This window comes from Thalassophryne amazonica, chromosome 18, assembly GCF_902500255.1.
Source record: "Thalassophryne amazonica chromosome 18, fThaAma1.1, whole genome shotgun sequence".
NCBI classification, from domain to species: Eukaryota; Metazoa; Chordata; class Actinopteri; order Batrachoidiformes; family Batrachoididae; genus Thalassophryne; species Thalassophryne amazonica.
Genome location: NC_047120.1, coordinates 47,674,384 through 47,696,956, shown reverse-complemented (window position 1 = coordinate 47,696,956; position 22,573 = coordinate 47,674,384). Strand labels below are relative to the sequence as shown.

The window sequence follows — 22,573 nt, the reverse complement described above, 5'->3', positions numbered from 1 at the left end:
TGCTGAATGCAGAAAGCCTGTGTAGGTTGTGCAAAAAAGTTTAGCTTTATGGGGAGTTGGCAGGATTGATTTTAGGACATTACTGATTTATATAACTGGGACAGGAAGGATGACTCACTCAACAACAGCGGATATACGTACACTGGACATGACACATGCAATATGAAGACGAGATCGCATGCAACTAAATACATGGACATCTGAGAGATGACTGTAAAGTGTCTGCTGGCTTCTTGTAAAACTGAGCCTTCTGTCTTTGTTTGCTCATCCTCTCCCTCGGTCACTTTTAGATTAAAGCTTTATGTTACCTCTGACACAGACTTTCTCTTAATAACAATAAAATCTGAACAGGGATCCCCCCAATCTGGGAAGAGGGCCAGTTGGTCATCAAACGAGATAGCTAGATGATCAGAATTTGAGAACATAATATTACAATTTTTCAAAAAAAATTAACTGGAGTCTTCATTCATAACCACATTGGAGTAGTTCAGTGACATCACAAAGATGGAGGATCGGTGCAGTAATGACACGTCATCCCTGATGTAAAATGATATCACATTAAGCAAAACCCACATGTTAGAAAATACAATAACAAAGATTTCAAGTGTGTGGTCCAACAACCACTAAACTCACATCAACCACAAGCGGCAACACCTCCGTTTGTTCCCCTCTGGCATTGAGTGCAACAGTGACAGAGGCAAATGGACGACTGGCCATCTGTTGACGCTCCCTCATCAACTGCTGTAATACGAAGTAAAAAAAAACAGATGACACCTCTATTAACACACTGACATTAAATATTACATTAAATTCACATTTTTGCATCATAAACATAAAATATGTAGTACACAATGACTGTATCCAGAACTTGAAAGGGAAAAGACTAATTAAGAAAATTTAACATCAAAACAGCTTGATCACTATGACGCTTATTAAAAAAAAAAAAGATTTTGCAGACCACATCATCCAATCATTTATTTGTGTTCATTTCATGCACACTGACAGACGTTAGCAGGGGAATAAACCCTCTTTTTTTCTTATTTTTATTACTGGAGAGCCAAAATGTTGGCATGAGCCCCCATTCCCTCCCCTCTAAAACATAAATAATTCTTTTAACCACTCTACAAGTTAGGGTAATCAATTTTATCCATAACAATTCATAATGCATTCCAAACTCTCTTCAAATCCAATTTAAAATGACTTATTTTACTTGCATAGCTGCCTGACTCGTCTACAGAAAGCTGAAGTAAGATTAATGCCAAGGAGTGACACTATTTTGGTACCTTGAACTGAGCAGAAAATAGCTTCTCTTGTTCCTCACTAATCAATATTGTAAAACAACTAGCGCCACACTTTCATGAGCAATGTAGCACCTGATCAATATCTAAGCACGTCACCATTTTTGTGCCAAGGACATCACTGATTGCTATTGAATTTGTGATGAGCTGAAGTGTGCTGCATCAAGACCTAATTGTACTTTAGATTACAGAACACCAACAGCTTGTAGTGATGATCAACCATTCACACTGCCCTTCCACCGCACTTTGCTGGATTGTTGGATGCTGTGAAAGGACACCAACGTACTAACAGCTTTAAACACCAGATAAAGTGTGTCAGAACCTGAGAGATTTTTCTGTTTTTACTTCTGCGACATTCAAGACGTTATTTAAAAAGTTTTATATACCATAAAAAGTATCAGAGTGGCTATACGCCCAACTGTTGGTTCAATAAAGTAAATACGCAAACTTATACAGTAGTGTTCAGAATAATAGTAGTGCTATGTGACTAAAAAGATTAATCTTTTAAGATTTCAACGCGGGGGGAGAAAGGCGGATATTTTATCGCCAGCTGCGGGAGGGTTCGCAGCCCGCAGAGGGGCTGTGATCTAAAGCGGTTCTGTTTGGCTCATCATACCCCGGAAACTGTGTCATACTAACACCATCTTACAGGCAACAAGCAGCATTTTGTTCATAAAAATGGCTTTATCGTCATTAACAGGCTTCCGTTCAAAATGCGCCAAGACGGCGCCGTTAAATGTGTCAAACATATGCCACTTGTCACGCTGCCATAGAGCCTTAAAAAAGTGGTGTAAAAAATGCAGTTTAGATGCACAAAACGTGTCAAATACAGGATCACGGTTGGGCAAATAAAGTAAGACATTATATTTATCTGCCCAACAGTTGGGCGTGTACTGTTCAATGTATGACTTATCTGCCTGACCGTTGGGTGAATAGCCTTTGCCAAAAAGTATACTCAAGAAAAATATAAAAAAACAACACTGGTTTTCATTCCCGTTTGTCTTTATTAGAAGCAGAAGATCCAAGATGTCTACAGACACATGTGGCTTATATTATATTACGCTTGTATCAGCAGGTTGCAATATAAAGATAATAAGGTGTCTGATTTCTGGCAAGTATATCACATTTGGGGATAAGAGCCAAATGAAAACATGAGTACTTCAAATGGGGTGTACAGTAGAACTTGCCTCTGCTGTTTACTTAATGGGCCATGTCACAATTAAGTTAATGCCTGGTAATTTGATTTCAAGATGAACAAACTCTAGGAATAGAGCACAAAAACAGATTAAAAACCATATCTCTAAAGTTGGTAATACTACTTACACTTACCAAAACCCTTATCAATACTAGATATACATTTACTTCCTAGTGAATAGAACTCTTCTATTTGTCCTTATAAAGAAAAAAACAGTACTTTTCTTTCAACTTATGCTCTAATTTAACTGCATGTCTGTTTGGCCTAATTCTATGACACAACTGGAAGTCATGGCACTCTAATTCCTGAATAGGATTTGTCCTTGGTGTAGTCATGAAAGTTGATATTCTTATGTGTATACCCCCACCCTCACTCAATCTGAATACAATTAAGGATTCATTAGTGTGTAACACATGGTTAGAACTGCAATGAGATGCTATGATATGCAGTGCATCCAGAAAGTACAGTGCTTCACTTTGTCCATGCAAGGATCACGCGCAATTGCCAGCCGGAGAATAATATCCAGGTTCACCCCATCAAATGTCCCCCATGCTTCTTCTGTGATTAAGCCCACCTCTGTGCATGGGGGCTGACCACAGATACCAGCATGAGACGTTTCCCATTGTGGTCCTGATTTAGAAGAAGGGAAAAAAAGGAGAATTCCAGCTAGTGCGGACAGGTGTGAACAGCCCCGCTATTGTGGCATGCTTCCACGCTAGCTCTGCCATCAGCTCCTCACAAAGTTCTCTCACGCTTGTGGCACGTTAGACAGAAAGTCCATTATCTCCTGAAAACAACATTTTCTGACTTTTTCCAATGTAAGAAATACATCTGCATTGTCAGGCAGCCTGAAAAAACAGCATCATGGAGATGTTCCACGTGTGCGTTCACGGTGGCAGTAAAATAGCGTCCTGCGACACAGACAGCAGAGTCAGCACATTAGGATCCAAAATCTGACAGACTCCCTATGTACATCTGAGTCATTACTTTCAAATGAAAGCTCAGTAGCTTCGTTATCCAAAAAGGCAACGTTTGTTGCACTCCTTTGTTAGCCATCAGGATGTTTCTACGTTTACTAAAACGTACGTCACATGCGAGAAACACCAAATAAGTTGTTTTCTGGAAAAACTGGGTTGACTCGCCAAGCAAGAGGGATAATTAGAAATTAAATACATCAGCGACCACTAATTATTACCACATGGGCACAGACAGACTTACAGTCATGAATACTTTAATGTTGTGTTGCTAAACGGGACGTTAAATAACATGCAACATGCCCTTTAAGGACATTAAAAAAAAATCAAAAATGAAAATGATATATGGCCTGTGCATTTTCTAGATTAAATGTATTGTTTGTAGTAAAAAAAAAAAAGAATAAATAAAATGAATACATAGTGACTTTATGGAGGTACAGCACATTTGGTGTGAACACTCGGGTATTCCTTCACTCTTGTACCAGACTCGATGGGAAGGAGGGGAACCTTCAGTCAATTCCATGTAAGGATTGCATTGTTGAACCACTTTAAAATTATTCCCTGGGGGAGGTAAAGGTGAAGGGGACAAAACCTAATAGAAGTATGAAATTGAGATTGATCGGTTGATTGATTTTTTTTTTTTTTTTTTTTTGCTGGGGTTTTTCTTTTTTTTTTTGGTAGTCCTGATTTATAAACTTCAGACTTGAAACCATGTTAAATCCTAGTACAGCTATGTGATGAAACATCTAAACAGTTAAAAAAAAAAAAAAAAAAAAAAAAAAAAAAAAGCGTGAGAGAAAGAGAGAGATTTGAGTTGTGAGGTCACAACAGGTCAGAATGAGAAAAAATTGCCCTTTTCAAACTGATAAAAGCAGGATAGAGGGCTTGGCAGGGCTGTGGCAAAACAAGTTAAGAGCTTAAGGCTTATTAAATTTTCCAATGAAAATGCTTCAAATTGAACAACTTTCATCCTAAATGTCAGACAGCAGCAATATTATTTATCACGTTGTGGAATTCATTTAAAACAAGAACGAAGAAGAGAGTGGAAGAAAAAAAAAACTTAAGGCAGGGAATGCTGGTGCTTTGCTCTATGTGCAGAGCATGCATCAAAAAATGTGCTGGAAATACAATCAAAGGACCAGTACAACACCAGGGAGACTGTGGAAATGAATACCAAGTTGATGACAAAAGGCAAGACTGAACTCTGTAAGACCAATTAACGTTCGTGCAATGACGGAGTGATTTTGTCAAGAATACAAGCTGGAACCATTCAGTGTTGTGATAAGGGTGAACATGCACTGCATTGCTATGCAACTTGATTAATTTGGCAAGCGGCTGCATGAATTAGCTGCCTTATGAATACAGCATTTTGTCCCCTTCACTGGGTTCTATAAAAAGGCAGGTGTTGTCCCGCCTCTGAGCATATTCCACACCTAAGCAGGTCACTTTGTCCTTTTCAAAGATCACAGGCTCTTGCTCAAGGCACTGTCATGAATACGAAAATGTTAATTACAAAATACATAAATAAAATTCTGGACTGTGTAATCATCAGGTGATCCTCCTAAAGTGGACCAACATTTTAATTTTAAATTTTGCAACACAGAAACGCTTTTCATAACACCCTCCTTTGACTCCTTAGATTTACATGTTGTATGCTGATGTTTATGAAACATTTTTCATTATTGATTTTAATTATATGATTGCTGGCCTTCAGCCAACTAACTAAACACTAGTCAAAGATTCCTGTTAGAGATGATATGGACATATTGGCAGTTGTGTCAAAGCAGTTTTGCGCCAAGACCTTATCCAAAAATAACATCACTGCCCACCTTATCATATGGTGCATCTGGAAAGTATTCACAGCACTTCACTTTTTCCACATTTTGTTACGTTACAGCCTTATTCCAAAATGGATGAAATTCTTCTTTTTTTTTTCGACAAAATTTGACACACAATACCCCATAATGACAATGTGAAGGTTTTTTTTTTAGATTTTTGCAAATTTATTAAAAATAAAAACTAAGAAATTACATGTACATAAGTATTTACAACCTTTGCCATGAAACTCAAAATTGAGCCCAGGTGCATCCTGTTTCCACTGATCATCCTTGAAATGTTTCTACAGCTTAATTGGAGTCCACCTGGGGTAAAATCAGTTGATTGGGCATGACCTGGGAAGGCACACACCTGTCTACGTATAAGGTTCTACAGTTGACAGTGCATGTCAGAGCACAAACTAAGCATGAAATCAAAGGAATTGTCTACAGACCACCGAGACAGGATTGTCTCAAGGCACAAATCTGGGGAAGGGTACAGAAACATTTCTGCTGCTTTGAAGGACCCAATAACACAGTGGCCTTCATCATCCATAAATGGAAGAAGTTCAGATCCACCAGGACTCTTCCTAGAGCTGGGCGCCCGTCTAAACTGAGTAATCGGGAGTGAAGGACCTTAGTCAGGGAGGTGACCAAGAACCTGATGGTCACTCTGTCAGCACTCCAGCATTCCTCTGTGGAGAGAGGAGAACCTTCCACAAGGACAACCATCTCTGCAGCAATCCAACAATCAGGCCTGTATGGTATAGTAGCCAGATGGAAGCCACTCCTTAGTAAAAAAGTACATGGCAGCCCACCTGGAGTTTGTCAAAAGGCACCTGAAAGACTCTCAGCTCATGAGAAACAAAATCTCTGGTTTGAACTCTTTGGCGTGAATTCCAGACATCATTTTTGGAGGAAACCAGGCACCATCCCCACAGTGAAGCATGGTGGTGGCAGCATCATGCTGTGGGAATGTTTTTCAGCAGCAGAAACTGGGAGACTAGTCAGGATTGAGGAAAAGATTAATGCAGCAATGTACAGAGACATCCTGGATGAAAACCTGCTCCGGAGCTCTTGACCTCAGACTGGGGCAACGATTCATCTTTCAACAGGACAATGACCCTAATCACATAGCCAATATATCAAAGGAGTGGCTTCAGGACAACTCTGTGAAAGTCCTTGAGTGGCCAAGCCAGAGCCCAGACCTGAATCTGATTGAACATCTCTGAAGAGATCTGAAAATGGCTGTGCACTGATGCTCCCCATCCAACCTGATGGAGCTTGAGAGGTGCTGCAAAGAGGAATGAACAAGACTCCCCAAAGATCGGTGCGGCAAGCTTGTGGCATCATATTCAAGAAAACGTGAGGCTGCAATTATTGCCAAAGGTGCATCAACAAAGTATTGAGCAAAGCGTGTGAATACTTATGTATGCGTGATTTCTTAGTTTGTCATTTTTAATAAATTTGGAAAATATATATAAAAAAAATCATGTTCTCATTATGGGGTATTGTGAGCAGAATTTTGAGAGAAAAAATAATCATTTGCTCCATTTTGGAATAAGGCTGTAACATAAAATGTGGAAAAAGTGAAGAGCTGTGAATACTTTCCAGGTGCACTGTACCTCACAAATTCATGGAACATTGGAACACTGAAATGCTGTGTGTCTACAAGTATCTTATGATGATTTCTGAGATGGCTTCTCAACTTTCCAAGGTTATTATGTTAAACAGGAAATCATATATGCAGCTCATTGCTCGGAATGTTATAGGAAATTATTCAAGTGCGAACTATGAAGAGAGCAAGCGGAACATCAAGGTGACCAGGGGCTTAAGTGTAGGATAATCTTGTTACAGCAATCAATGACTGCTGATTAAGCTTTTCAAGGGTAAAAGAAAGTGCGAGATTATGCTAAATCTGCTAAAGGACACGTGATTGGTAGCTAGTTAGTAAAAGATTCATTGCATTCTGTCAGTGCAAAGCAAGCAAAATTTACACCGGTCACAAAAGACTCAGGCTGTCATACTTAAGGGTTTCATTTCAACTGTATAAACTTTATTTTTTTAAAAATACTCCTTGACAGCGTAACAAAATAACACATTACAATGGACCAGCACCATCGTTATAAAACCCAGTTCATTTCCAATGCTTTGTTTATTTTGAATAGTCCAGCTGTCAAAAAGAACTTGTGCACTGTTGAAATGCTGCACCAACACACAGTGCGATCATAACAAGCTGCTTCATTTTGCAGTTGCACTGAGTCACTAATATGTTGCTGGGGTTAAAAAACTGCAAAGCAGCTGTTTTTATACCTACAGTACTGAACAACAAGCAAATGACAGTGTGCAAGGAGATCGTTCCGCGCTGTGAGTTGGTGGTTTCAGAGGAGGAAAATACCATTTTCCAACAAGTGTTTGTAATTGTGGTGATGTGATGGCGCGGTCCTACCATCGACCTAAGGCGAAGCCAAAGCTGAAAAAGAAGTAGTTTTGAAACTTTCCTTTGCATTTCCCTGCAGCAGAACATGCCTGATGGTGTCCTGCTTTTTTTTGGCTTTTAGATCCAAGCATGCTCAGCTTCTCACAAAGCTTGTCTCAATGTCTTAACACGTGTAGTATAGGTACGTTTCACTTTCAGGTGGCTCAAAAGAAATTTAAATCCACCGATTTACTATTTAAATCCACCGATTTACTATTTACTTTATGTGGAGATCTGAAACGCATAAAATAATGTTCACCGCCTCCAGACAAGAAATACAACCAACATAAATGCAAAGAGTCCTTTTTAAGAAATAGAGAAATATAACAGAAATGTGTTCAATTCTACTTGGAGCACAAGGTGCTTATAAACAGAACTTTTTTTTAATGAAGATTTTTACTTTTACATTTGACATATACTACCTAGAGCCAGACCAATATATCAGTTGGCCGATATCAGCCGATATCACCCTCTCACAAACATATCGGTATTGTTTTTGTCGATATGAAAATGATTACCAAATAAAAATTATCCATCAGAGGGTGAGCCATCAGCATCATTTACAATGCTGTCAAGCATGGCTTGGTCATATAGCTGCCGTTCAATTTTTAATCAGAGTGGGTGTTTCACAGTGACAAGAGACAAGTGCTCGCTATGCCGCCATCTAGCCAGGGCCAAAACAGATGAGAAGTCTATTTTTTTGGAACTGCTGAGCGAGTTGAGACGCCGACTCCCAATCCGAGTGAAGGCAGTGTGACGGCAGCGTGATGTACATTGGTTGGTTGCTGGTTATGTGTATAGTTATTCATAATGATGTTCTTGTTTAAACTGAAATATCAAGCCATGCACCTACTTGGCCTTTTCAGAAATGTCTTTGGACACCACTGATGTAGCCTCATTTACATTTCTTTGTCATACGGATTTGATAATGAAATGTTAGAAATTGTCTTTTTTATGTCTACATCAGCAGCATCATACACATTATACTCTCCAGTGTCGATACTGTATCAGTGCCCCAAACAGATCCATATTGATCAGCCTCGAGTAGCAGCAGACAAGCTTTTTGATTAACAAGACTGAATTTTGAAGACTCTTACTGAGTTGATGAAAGCAGCCCAACTAAATATCAGCTCTTTGATTTCTATTTAACATGCAGATGTAGAAAAACAAGAAATGTTGTGAATTTATTTTCCATAGAGTAAATACTTATGCCTACAACCAACATAATGTTTTCCCTGCCTCTATTTGTTCATCTGTTTGATATATGCATATTTTTTTTTATTTTGCAAAAGATCTGCATAATTTGTTATTATTATTGTTATTATTGAAACTGCAAAACAGAGTGTGTATTAAAAACTAGTAAGAGCAAATTTTCTTTAATTTATTCTAAATACTGCAACATAGAACACATTACTAATGGACTGACTGGCATGATGTTTGGTGAAGATGTTGAGCCTTGGCCAGAGTAGAAACTACTGTATTTTGAGGGAGATTTAGGGAAACAGAACCAAGGCATTTAAATAAATAAATGATTTTAAAACATATTCAAATTAAAGTACTTGGTTTGCAGGTAAGGCCCTTAATGATTGCCCTTCTAATTTTAAGTGCAATGCTAAATGAGCTGCAATTTTAACATTACAAATAGAAATAATAGGACAGAGTAGACAAAATTCAGCATTAATATAACCAATTATAATGTTAGATGTGAAAAATGCGGGCACAAAATTACTTCATTTGAAAAAGAATTACATTATGGAACGTATTTGTGTGGCATTTTCTATTAATGCCTCATATTCAGCCATTCACCAAGATGGGGATTTCAAGAGATACTTTTCCAGGTGCTCAACTTGAAATTTGGACTTTAGCAACTTGCTGAAGTAGAATTCAATATTCAAACAGCATCAATAGGGAAGCCAACTAGAATCCCCTCAGTTAATGGAGAACACCAGTTTAGATGACTTATGTTAAGGATTAAATTCATACAGAAGGATACGCAAGGTGAATGTGCTATAACACACAAAAAAACTATGGGACATAAAATAAACCTGGGAGAGTTGAGTCATAATCGCTAGAAACTTGGAAAATAAAAGTGTGGGGAAAAACATGTAGTTAAAAAGGCTACAGTACTCAAAATAGCACCAAATGGCATCCGTCAGGCTTTTATAGCTTTCAGTAAAGGTTACAAACACGTCATTTTTTTTCTAAATAACAAAACAAAAAACAACAAAAAAAAACTAAGTTTTCTTCTGAAATAGGCCATGTGAGAAATGCTACACTACAAACATGATTTGTGATCTTATATTCTTTCCATTACGTGAAATCCTAATGAACAAAATTATACTTAACAATATGGCAATAAAGAAATTAATTACAGGAGAAATAAGAAAAGCGCAAAGGTATGTATGCCTTTTGTGCTCATAAAACATGCAACAAATATATGTATATCAAAATATACTGTAGACAGTCAGACCTCATATTGTAGCCATTTCATAAAATCTGCCTTCTCAACAGACAAAAGCTGGTAAACTGCAGCAGATTTGCACTACATTTGAAGCATAAACAATGAAGAAAGAAATTCAGTTTTGATTATGATATTCAATCATGGCTGACGGTTCAAATGCTAAAAATATTTATATCCACATGACTGCACCAGAGTATGCTCCAAAAGCTGACCTGTTTACTCAACACAATACATATTCAGGGGCATTTCAGCGGAACGTGGAGGATGCTATTAGCAAACATGCTTAATGCGTATACAAAAACTGATTTTAGTGATTAATATATTAATCAGTCTTCTGAAAATCAATCCATCATAAAGAGAAGCAAGGACTTTCCGATCACTTGAAATTAAAAGATGAAGGTTTATTTAACTATTTATGTATTTTCATCTGGCAGCTGGAGGGCATTGATAAACAGATCATAGGAATGCCAAGAGCTGGTTGAAAAAGTGAGGAGAATTTTAATGATGTGACACCATCTGCTTGCATTAACTTTTATTCACTTTAATTCTTTGGATAGGCACAATTCTATGGCACAGAGGCCATCATTCTTGTTTACTATCATATATTAATTAGGGGGTATAAAACGCACATCCTGTGATTATCAATGTCATTGCCAAAGGGGGAAAGGAATTGTGGGACCTTTATTAGTGGGCTGCAAGTCATAAAGGTTAGATGTGCATCAAATTAAACTTCCTGCTATTGAGAACTCTGTATCATCTATGAAAATATGCAATTCACCTTAAAGCTATAGAAATGACAGACACCCTCACAGTAATCAGTAACCACATCAAGCAATTCTGGGGGAAAAAAGTGAATCTGCATACAACCGCTCCATATATGCAGAATCTTTCGTAGCCTATTTTTAGGTTTCTTATGCCAGTTACTTCATCTTTTATAACTCAACTCCATTTTCCTGAAAACAGTCACAGGATCATTACAAAATTTACTCCTTAAATGACATGAAGGAGGAATCACATGTGCACACTCAGAAGGTTTGACATGCATGTTGGATTTAATGGCAATTGGGAACTCGTACAGAGTCTAATACAGCTATAATGAATAATCTCCCCACTAGTTAATTTTGACAAACCAAAGAAAAATGTTGTAACTGTAACTTTTTTCTTTTCTGGCATTTCAGTCGCAAATTAAGGCATACCAACTTTTCTATGGATTCATGATGCTAACACAGCGCTGTTTCAACCCTGGAAGCCCTTGAACGGCATGCTGTGGAACTATAACGTCACCACAGAAAGCCTCATGGCTTCTTGTCAATGTAAACCAGTATTTCTGGTATTTATATTGTGTATTTGCATTTATATTTGCAAACTGTTTTTTCCCCCCCCCACTTTTGGTACTCTGTGTGCTTCTTACCCTGTGTGCTGCTATACAATGCTGCTGGAACCTCAATTTCTTTGAGGGAGTCTTCTCAAGGGATCAGTAAAGTTTTATCTAATCTAATCTATTTTTACCTACGTGAAATAAAATTCAAAATTATTCCCAGACAAGGAACATTCTGATAATATTTGTGGTATAATTTCAATTTATTTTCATTTATATAGCACCAAATCACAACAAGGTTGCCTCAAGGCACTTCACACAAATAAGGTCTAACCTAGCCAACCCCCAGAGCAACAGTGGTAAGGAAAACTCCCTCTGAGGAAGAAACGTCAAGCAGATCAGACTCAAAGGGGTGACCCTCTGCTTGGGCAACGCTACAGACACAAATTACAAAACAATTCACAAAAGGAACATACAGGAAACAAACATATAACACTGCAAATCCTATATTTGAATACTAAGGAACAAAATTATAGTTGTGCATAATAATAATAATAATAAGAATAATAATAAAAAAATTATGACTTAAATGTTTTAAAAAAAAAAGGGACCACAACTTTAAATTCTTCATTTGCACTTTCAAGCAAAAATATTTGGGCAGATGCTACTAAAAAACAGTGTTCTGAGAGCTCAATATCCCCCGCTGGCAAATGCTGCTTTAGTACAAGTGCTTGCTACATTGTGATAACATTTCAAGAACTTGTACCAATTTTTACAAAATTCTTCCTAAAGGGCCGTTCGAATCGCACGCACTCAAGTTGTCATGTCCGCAGATGCAGGGACTTTCAGATCGCATGCGGCGTGCTGTGAATGCTGAAAGTGGATGGGGAAAATGTGCAGCGTTCTGTTTGTGATCTGGAAGCTAAACAAGTCTCGCAATCGCTATGTTCATGAAGACTCAGTTGTTCCAAAAGAAAGAATTAAACAAAAAGCGAAACACTCAGTCTACGAGTCATAACCACAAGATTAGCAGCGAAAAGCAAAAATAAATAAATAAATAAATAAAAAATACATGAGCATGATGCATACATGAGCTTGTGTACATGCTGATGTCCCTGAGATGTCTTGTAAATCACTCCAGAGGTGTTATCAGGTTACAAAAACAGCATTTTCAGTTTTAGAAGTGTTTATTTCTCACTAGCTTTTACATAATATATCAGAAACGCAGCGGTTTCGGCAGCCAGAGAGAGGCCAGCCAGTGATGTCACAGTGTCTCTCTACTCTGACTGGCTGCCCCCCCCCCCCCCCCCAAACAAAGTGGATTTGCATGATTCATTGCATAAAAAGAGGAAACAGAATGTCACCTTTTGACCTCTTAAAATACATCAAGGTTAGCCATCTTTGAACTTGTCTAAGGTCTATGTTCCAAGAATGTTCCCTGTGAATTTGAAGACCCTGGCAGTAATAGGAGTGGACTTATGCCGTGCACAGACAGACGGACAGATGCATGGACAGATGGATGCAAAGCCTTCGCAATACCCAATAACTATATTTTGATGGCCTCAGGTAATAACTTTGATTTTTTTTTTTAATTTACATTTTGTTAAAACTATTGAGTAATCAGACCTTAAAGAAAATAGCACAGCACTGTTTTGTGTTTTTTTATATTTTAAGAAATATAGTTCCTCACTTGTCCTACATCATGAACATTTCAACATTTGCTGTGCAGAGAACCTTACAAATACAGATGCACTTCAGAACTTCCAATGATGGAGTGGAACACCAAAACCTGAAGTCCAGACAGAAGAAAAGACCATCTCTGTTCTTCAAAATGTGAGGAAAGTGCCGCATTTGTGTGTTCAGTGTGAAAAGCCCTTAAGAATGTGAGGAGTTGATTTCATTACGTCTGCCAAGGACGTAATGAAATCATTGGTGTTTATTTATTTGTCTGTCTGTCTGTGTTTTTTTCTCCCCCATCTGCATATATAGTAATGGTAAATGCCACACTGGCAGAACCATTTGTGAACATTAATACACATACGTACGAGGTCTGTGATAAAAGTAAAGGACCTTATTATTATTTTCAAAAACCATATGGATTTGAATCACGTGTGATTACATCAGACATGCTTGAACCCTCGTGGGCATGCAAGAGTTTTTTCACGCCTGTCGGTTACGTCATTCGCCTGTGGGCAGTCTTTGAGTGAGGAGTGGCTCACCCTCTCGTCGTTTTTTCATTGTTTAGGAATGGCTCAGAGACTGCTGCTTTGTTTGATAAAAATTTTAAATAAATTAAATTTGAATAAAAATTTTTTCAAAAACTGTAAGGCACAACTGAGTGGACACCATTCGACAAATTTAGCTGGTTTTCGGTAAAAATTTTAACGGCTGATGAGAGATTTTGGTCTGGTAGTGTCGCTTTAAGGACGGCCCACGGCGCCTGACGGCGATCTGCGCTTCGAGGCAGCAGCGTCTCGCCGTTTCAAGTTGAAACTTCCACATTTCAGGCTCTGTTGACCCAGTAAGTCGTCAGAGAACAGAGAACTTTCAGAAGAAGTCGGCATGAGGAGTTTATTTGGACATTCCATTGTTAACGGACATTTTGTAATGAAAGAACGTGCGGGAAGAGTCGCATGTCGGGCCGCACCCGACCGCGGTGGGTCGCGACAGGAAAAACACCTCCGTTGGAAACCTTAATGGGCAAGTTGGAACATGCCCAAGCTGTTAAACAATTTCTCAGTTACTCACTTGTTGAAAGCCATCAAAAGCCGCCTGAATTTTACAAATGGTTTTCAACACGGAGGTGTTTTTCCTGTCGCGGCGCACACAGATTCGCCAAGTTGTCACGGAAACAACTTGGCGAATTTGCGCGCACGTCTTTCATTACAAAATGTCCTTAAACAGTGGAATGTCCGCATAAAGTCCTCATGCCGGCCTCTTCTGAATCTTCTCTGGGTGAATCGTCCTGGGTGAATTAAGCGTCCTGGGTGAATTAAGCCTTAAATTAGGATGTTTTCATGGTCGAAACAGGCCGACGATGGCGCCTGGAAACGCTGCGCGACATCCCGCTCCGTGGGAAGTCCTTACAGCGACAGAAACACCCCATAATCTCTCATCAGCCGTTAAACTTTTCACCAAAAACCAGCTTCATTTCTCGAATAGTGTCCACTCGGATATCCCAGAAAAAATGTTGATAAAGCAACGTGCGCCGTCCGCAGCGGCTATTCAGACAAAGAGATTCCGACGGGCGGGGTGGAGCACTCCTCACTCAAGGTCTGCCCACAGGCGAATGACGTCACCGACACGCGTGAAAAAACTCACGCATGCGCACGAGGGTTCAAGTTTGTCTGACGTAAAAACATATGAATCAAATCCATTTATTTTTTGAAAAAAATAAAAAGGACCGCTTTTTTCATCACAGACCTCGTATATGCAATTTATTATTGCAAGACAGAAGGTGTGTATATATATATATATATATATATATATATATATAAATAAAAATAATGCAAAATATCAATATCACACAAAATTGATGAAAAAAGTGGTATTTTTGGGGTAAAGTTCGTGCATATCTCTGGAACCGTGCAGAATTTTTCCATGAAATTTTCAGTACCTGTCAAAGAGACTATAGGCAACTCACAGATAAATCTGGATAGTGCTAAATAAAATAATGGCTTGTTCATGACAAATGCAATGCAAATGAGCAGTCAGGCTTCATTATTTTTGAACTAGGCCTTATTAAACAAAGCTGCTCATTTTAAAACCATGACTGCGTGATTAAGAAAAGGTCTGAGAGAAAAATGCTTGTAAAAAAAAAAAAATGGTGCAAACAAAAAGGCTGGGCCTGTCTCGCCTCATCAGGAAGGATGATGAACTTACTTCTCTCCGCCGTGAAGCCCAGCAGGTCTGTTTGATCTTCCACACCACTGCGGCCACCAGAAGTAGTGAGAGAAAGCAACTAGAATAGAAAACAATATTTTGCAAAGCTCAAAGTGCAGTTTTCACTTGAAAAATAGTCACGTGCATTACAGGTGCACTAGTCACTCAGGGCAAATATGGAGCCACTGAAATAACCATTACGTTTCAAATTTTCAGGAGCCATCATTTATACCAGCTTCAACTCTAAATGACTGAAAATAAGAAAATACAGGGCTTTAAATTTTTAAAGTATCTACCATGAACTTGCTCAAATATTCAAAATATCAGTCTAAATGAGGGAGATTATATAATGAGACGATACTTTCATCTCCCAGCAGACTGAATATTCTAGGTGACTACTTAAATTAATAACCCAACAGTAAAATCATTAGTCATGGGAAATTCAGCAAAGTCCGAGTGCTACTGGAACAGAAAAATATGACTGATTGAGAACTTCCACTTCATTATCCTGGTGACAGATGGAAATTCAAAAATTATTATGTGCTAGAAAGAAAATGATGCAGTTAATATAAGCTTGTCAAATGAACATCTATCACACTGATATTTCTTTTCTTTACAGGCTCTTTAAATTCCTGCCTATTATTAAGTATGAAAGACTTTTTTTAAAAAGCCTTGCAATATTTTAAATTGAAAAGCTGCAAATATGAGCCTGTGAAAACATTCACAAAATGACAAAGCTGTATTATCATATACACAACAAATTAAGTTTTATATGTCATCTGGGGCCTGTACTACGAAGCGGGGTTACTGGCTTATCAGGGTAACTTCGGGAGTAAGTTGATGACGTGTGGAGTAACTTCCCGGTTAACTCGTACTACGAAAAGTGGATAGGTTTTGATCGAGGTATGCTGCCATGGCAATTTATGCTGTGTGCCAAACCTGCTCCGAGTAGGTTATGTTCTCGGTTAGCTTGAGGTTTTCGCTTAACCACTCCCTTTATAAGTACCGTCCATCCACCTTCAATCACTCCGAAGACAATGCCGGCCTACTTCGATGATCCATTTGATATTGGGGCACAAATTGTGAGGGGCTCTCTTCGCAGGGCGAGGGTTTTTAAAGACCGCCAGAATCCGCTGACATACCCGGACGATATTCTCTATGAAAGATATAGATTCTCAGCCGAGGGAATTCGTTATCTTTGTCAGCTGATCGGGCCAAAAGTCTGTAACATCACCCATTGTACACTGTAAAAAAAAGACTGTTGTTTTTACAGGAAAACACTGGCAGCTGTGGATACCAGGGAATTAATGTAAAAAATACAGCAATTAAATGTACAAAAAAAAGAGAGCGCTTGTTTGTAGATTTAACAGTTCTTTTAATGTGAGTCAGCCGTGGTTCATTCACTGTCAATCCATATACATATTATGTCTGTAATGTTATCTACTGTGCTGCTGTATGTTTTACAGGAATTCCCTGGTAACCACAGCTGCCAGCGTTTTCCTGTACAAAAAAGTCATTTTTTACAGTGTAGCAATGCCCCGACGATCGAGCAGATAATGTGCCTTGTGTCTATTTTGCCAGTGGACAATTTCTGTATTCCATCGGTGATGCTGAACATCTGAGCAAGAATACTGTATGTCGTATGATTCGCAAGGTACTACTTGCTCTATCTAAACTGTTGGATCCATTTGTCGTTTTCCCTGGCCATTTATCCACAATGCAAAATCAATGAAGGGTTTTATGCAATCGCGGGTAATTACTAATATCAAAGTGGGGCTTATCAAGCTATGAATGTAAACCTACCGTTCTGAAGGATGTTTTTATATTTCATCTTCACCTGCTGCCAGGTGTGTTTGGCACTGCTATTGCATCTGAAATATTGACAGGATTAGGAATAGCAATCATACAGTCAAGATAGCCTATTTAGGAAACATAAAATTAACCTAACATTTATTAGAAGGCCTATGCCCACTTCTGAATCGCGTTGCATCTGGGCGTAATTAATGAAAGAAGGTCATTTCTTTTTTACACATATTAGACATTCCACAGGTTAATCATCTGTAACAGATTTGGGGAACAATTGAATTGTACATACGCATTTACCCGATCAGCAATACGTTGCCAACAAGCCTGTCTTGCTTTATTGGCAGACGATGTGTTCGATTTCCCCCTTAACATTAATTTAAATTCCACGTAGCTCCGCATAATAATCGTGCATTTTTCTTCGGTAAAGTAAGGTGACCACGCCATCACTGAAAAATGGTGACGTGTGCTGCAACCTGCCCCTTTTATGTGAACGCGCACAAACTCCAATTAGGTTAACACAGGTTCAACAAATCAACATCTTATTCAGCGTTGTAGTACCGATTAACACCACTTGAGGAAACCAGGTTTTGTCAACCCCGGTTTAACAGGTTGACCCTGGGTTACATCTGAGTAAGTTAGCCCTGCTTCGTAGTACAGGCCCCAAGGGTTTAAGCAAAGGAGTTTAGCTGTTTGTAGTGCAGCGTAAATATATGCGTACCGTATCTGATTGGCCTAATTTGTGATCAGTAAGTACTGTAGCATTAACCGCAGAAGGGAATCCAAGTAATTCTGCAAAAAAAGGGAGTTGAAAACCACTAGTGTGGAGACAGATGGACATATACATTGTATCTGAGCCTCCCTAAAATTATTCCAACGTTACACAAGGACACTCAGAAGAGACTAAGATATCTCGTTGTCGCCTTGGGGCACTGGCTAGCATCCAAGTCTCACAACCATATAATAAGACAGGAAGCACCAGGACCTGAAATACTTTGAACCTTTGGACAGAATTGTTCACAAAACCAAGGTCAGTAGACCTTTCTTTGCCAACAAAGGCACCCAACCCATTGGTTTCCAAAACTCTACCCCAGCACCCAGTCTATGGAAGTATTCAACAGTGTAGAAGACCAAAAAAGCAATTAGGCAAAAAGCCAAATTTAACACATAATCTTGACTTTGATTGTGGGATGCTGTGGAAAATGATCATGAAGGCAGAAAAATACAGAGAAATCCTGCAGGAAAACTTAATACAACCTGCAAAAAACATGTGACTCGGGAGAAGATTTGTTTTCCATAAAGGAAATAAACCAAAGATAATGCCAAATCTACACAACAATGGCTTAGAAGCATCATTAATGAAGTTAAATCTGAACCAGATCTCAATCTAACAATGTCCATGGAAACGGACAGAGCTTGCGGAGTTTTGCATGTCACAGTAGAGAAGAACTGCACCATCAGACACTTGAAAGCTAACAGCGATGTAACAGCACATACTAAAGGTTGAAAATGTCTCTAAATGAGCACACAAAATACAAACTTGAAGGAAGTACATGCTTACACAATTCATTATTTAGCATTTTACCTATTTGACTAACTCTGGTACCTTTGAAGAGATCTGCTTTCACTTTGACTAGACAAAGACTCATTTTCAGATTTGTTTTTAAAAAAGATAAACTCCAGCAGAACATATTTAAAATCTGATGTTAAATACACCATTTCCTTCAAACACGAATCCATATCGTTCATTTAAAAAGCCTTATACTTCTCAACTTTCCTTCCCAGACTTCTTGAATTTGGCTATTCAACTGTAATTTGATAGGGTGAAGGCAGATTATAACCAATTGTGTGACAACTTGTCAGGAATGTTATTGTGGGCTGCAAGTGATGGACATATGCCTCAGGCAAAAACTGTATTCTGTTCCCACCGTGACAGCTACACACATAATATGGTCAACAATTTGCACAACTTTATCGAAAATGACTGATGCTTATTTTCCTGTTACTTAGAGTGCATTAAATTCACATATATATACATCCACATACATATACACATACATATGCACATACATATACACATATATACATATACATCCACATACATACATATACATCCACATATATACGCACATATATACGCACATATGCACATACATATGCACATATATACATACGCACATATGCACATACATATGCACATATATACATACGCACATACATATGCACATATATACATACGCACATATATACGCACATATGCACATACATATGCACATATATACATACATATGCACATATATACATACATATGCACATATATACGCACAGATATGCATACATATGCACATACATACATACATATGCACATATATACGCACAGATATGCATACATATGCACATACATACATACATACATATGCACATATATACGCACATATATGCATATACACATACAAATACATATACACATATATACGCACATATATACATACATACACATATACGTATATACATACATACGAGGGTAGGCTGAAAAGTTCTAAGACTCCCCATGAAGGAGTAATGCATTAACTGCATTATAGTGAGCCTTAGAACTTTTCAACCCACCCTCGTACATACATACATACACACACATTTTATATATATATATATATATATATATATATATACACACACATATATACATATACATATGAGTACATACACATATACATACATATACATATACACATATACATACGAGGTCTGTGATGAAAAAAGCGGTCCTTTTTATTTTTTTCAAAAAATAAATGGATTTGATTCATATGTTTTTACGTCAGACAAGCTTGAACCCTCGTGCGCATGCGTGAGTTTTTTCGCGCGTCGGTGACGTCATTCGCCTGTGGGCAGGCCTTGAGTGAGGAGTGCTCCACCCCACCCGTTGGAATCTCTTTGTCTGAATAGCCACTGCGGACGGCGCGCGTTGCTTTATCAACATTTTTTCTGGACCTGTGAGGGATATCCGAGTGGACACTATTCAAGAAATTAAGCTGGTTTTCGGTGAAAAGTTTAACGGCTGATGAGAGATTATGGGGTGTTTCTGTCGCTGTAAGGTCTTCCCACGGAGCGGGACGTCGCGCAGCGCTTCCAGGCACCGTCGTCGGCCTGTTTCGACCTGAAAACATTCTAATTTAAGGCTTAATTCACCCAGGACGTCGTGAGAGAACAGAGAAGATTCAGAACAGGCCGGCATGAGGACTTTATGCAGACATTCCACTGTTTAAGGACATTTTGTAATGAAAGATGTGCGCACAAATTCGCAGTCGTTTCCGTGACGACTCGGCGAATCTGTGTGCGCCGCGACAGGAAAAACACCTCCGTGTTGAAAACCATTTGTAAAATTCAGGCGGCTTTTGATGGCTTTCAACAAGTGAGTAACTGAGAAATTGTTTAACAGCTTGGGCATGTTCCAACTTGCCCGTTAAGGTTTCCAACGGAGGTGTTTTTCTTATCGCGACCCCCCGCGGACAGGTCCGGCCCGACATGCGACTCTGCCCGCACGTTCTTTCATTACAAAATGTCTGTTAACAATGGAATGTCCGAATAAACTCCACATGCCTACTTCTTCTGAAAGTTCTCTGTTCTCTGACGACTTACTGGGTCAACAGAGCCTGAAATGTGGAAGTTTTCAACTTGAAACGGCGAGACGCTGCCGCCTCGAAGCGCAGATCACCGTATATATATATATACATACATACATACATACATATATATATATACATACATACATATATATATATATACATACATATATACACATACATATATACATACATACATATATATATATACGAGGGCTGTCAATAAAGTTACGGTCCTTTTTATTTTTTTCAAAAACTATATGGATTTCATTCATATGTTTTTACGTCAGACATGCTTGAACCCTCGTGCGCGTGCGTGAGTTTTTCCACGCCTGTCGGTGACGTCATTCGCCTGTGAGCACTCCTTGTGGGAGGAGTCGTCCAGCCCCTCGTCGGAATTCCTTTGTCTGAGAAGTTGCTGAGAGACTGGCGCGTTGTTTGATCAAAATTTTTTCTAAACCTGTGAGACACATCGAAGTGGACACGGTTCGAAAAATTAAGCTGGTTTTCAGTGAAAATTTTAACGGCTGATGAGAGATTTTGAGGTGATTCTGTCGCTTTAAGGACTTTTCACGGTGCGAGACGTCGCGCTGCGCTCTCAGGCGGCGTCGTCAGCCTGTTCAAGCTGAAAACATCCACATTTCAGGCTCTATTGATCCAGGACGTCGTGAGAGAACAGAGAAGTTTCAGAAGAAGTCGGTTTCAGCATTTTATCCGGATATTCCACTGTTAAAGGAGATTTTTTTAATGAAAGACGTGCGGACGGGTCCGCGCGTCGGGACGCAGCCGCCGCGACGCTCCGCCACAGGAAAAACACCTCCGTTGAAAGCCTTAAGGACAAGTTGGAACATGTCCTGCCTGTTAAACAATTTCTCATATACTCACTCCACTGAAAGCCATCAAAAGCCGCCTGGATTTTACAAATGGTTATCAACACGGAGGTGTTTTTCCTGTGCCGCCGCACCGCGTCGGCTGCGTCCCGACGCGCGGACCCGTCCGCACGTCTTTCATTAAAAAAATCTCCTTTAACAGTGGAATATCCGGATAAAATGCTGAAACCGACTTCTTCTGAAACTTCTCTGTTCTCTCACGACGTCCTGGATCAATAGAGCCTGAAATGTGGAGGTTTTCAGCTTGAAACAGGCTGATGACGCCGCCTGAGAGCGCTGAGCGACGTCTCACACCGTGAAAAGTCCTTAAAGCGACAGAATCACCTCAAAATCTCTCATCAGCCGTTAAAATTTTCACTGAAAACCAGCTTAATTTTTCGAACCGTGTCCACTTCGATGTGTCTCACAGGTTTAGAAAAAATTCTGATCAAACAAAGCGCCAGTCTCTCAGCAACTTCTCAGACAAAGGAATTCCGACGAGGGGCTGGACGACTCCTCCCACAATGAGTGCTCACAGGCGAATGACGTCACCGACAGGCGTGGAAAAACTCACGCATGCGCACGAGGGTTCAAGCATGTCTGACGTAAAAACATATGAATGAAATCCATATAGTTTTTGAAAAAAAATAAAAAGGACCGTAACTTTATTGACAGCCCTCGTATATATACATACATATATACATACATATACATATATACATACATATATACATACATACATATATACATATACATACATACATATATATACATACATACATACATACATACATATATACATATACATACATACATATATATACATACATATATACATATACATACATACATATATACAT

The 22,573-nt window shown here is 38.9% G+C and overlaps 1 protein-coding gene across 2 annotated transcripts in view; it reads right to left on the bottom strand.

Annotated features, from left to right (window-relative positions):
• atrnl1b (attractin-like 1b) overlaps positions 1 to 22,573 on the bottom strand; it is a 157,187-nt gene that overhangs the window by 24,825 nt on the left and 109,789 nt on the right. For both annotated transcript variants that reach the window (XM_034194607.1, XM_034194608.1), the window contains exons 26-27: positions 15,422 to 15,500; positions 634 to 741 (exon numbers count right to left, since the gene is read on the bottom strand). In XM_034194607.1, coding sequence (XP_034050498.1) covers positions 634 to 741; positions 15,422 to 15,500 — 187 coding nt within the window. The remainder of the gene's footprint in view (positions 1 to 633; positions 742 to 15,421; positions 15,501 to 22,573) is intronic.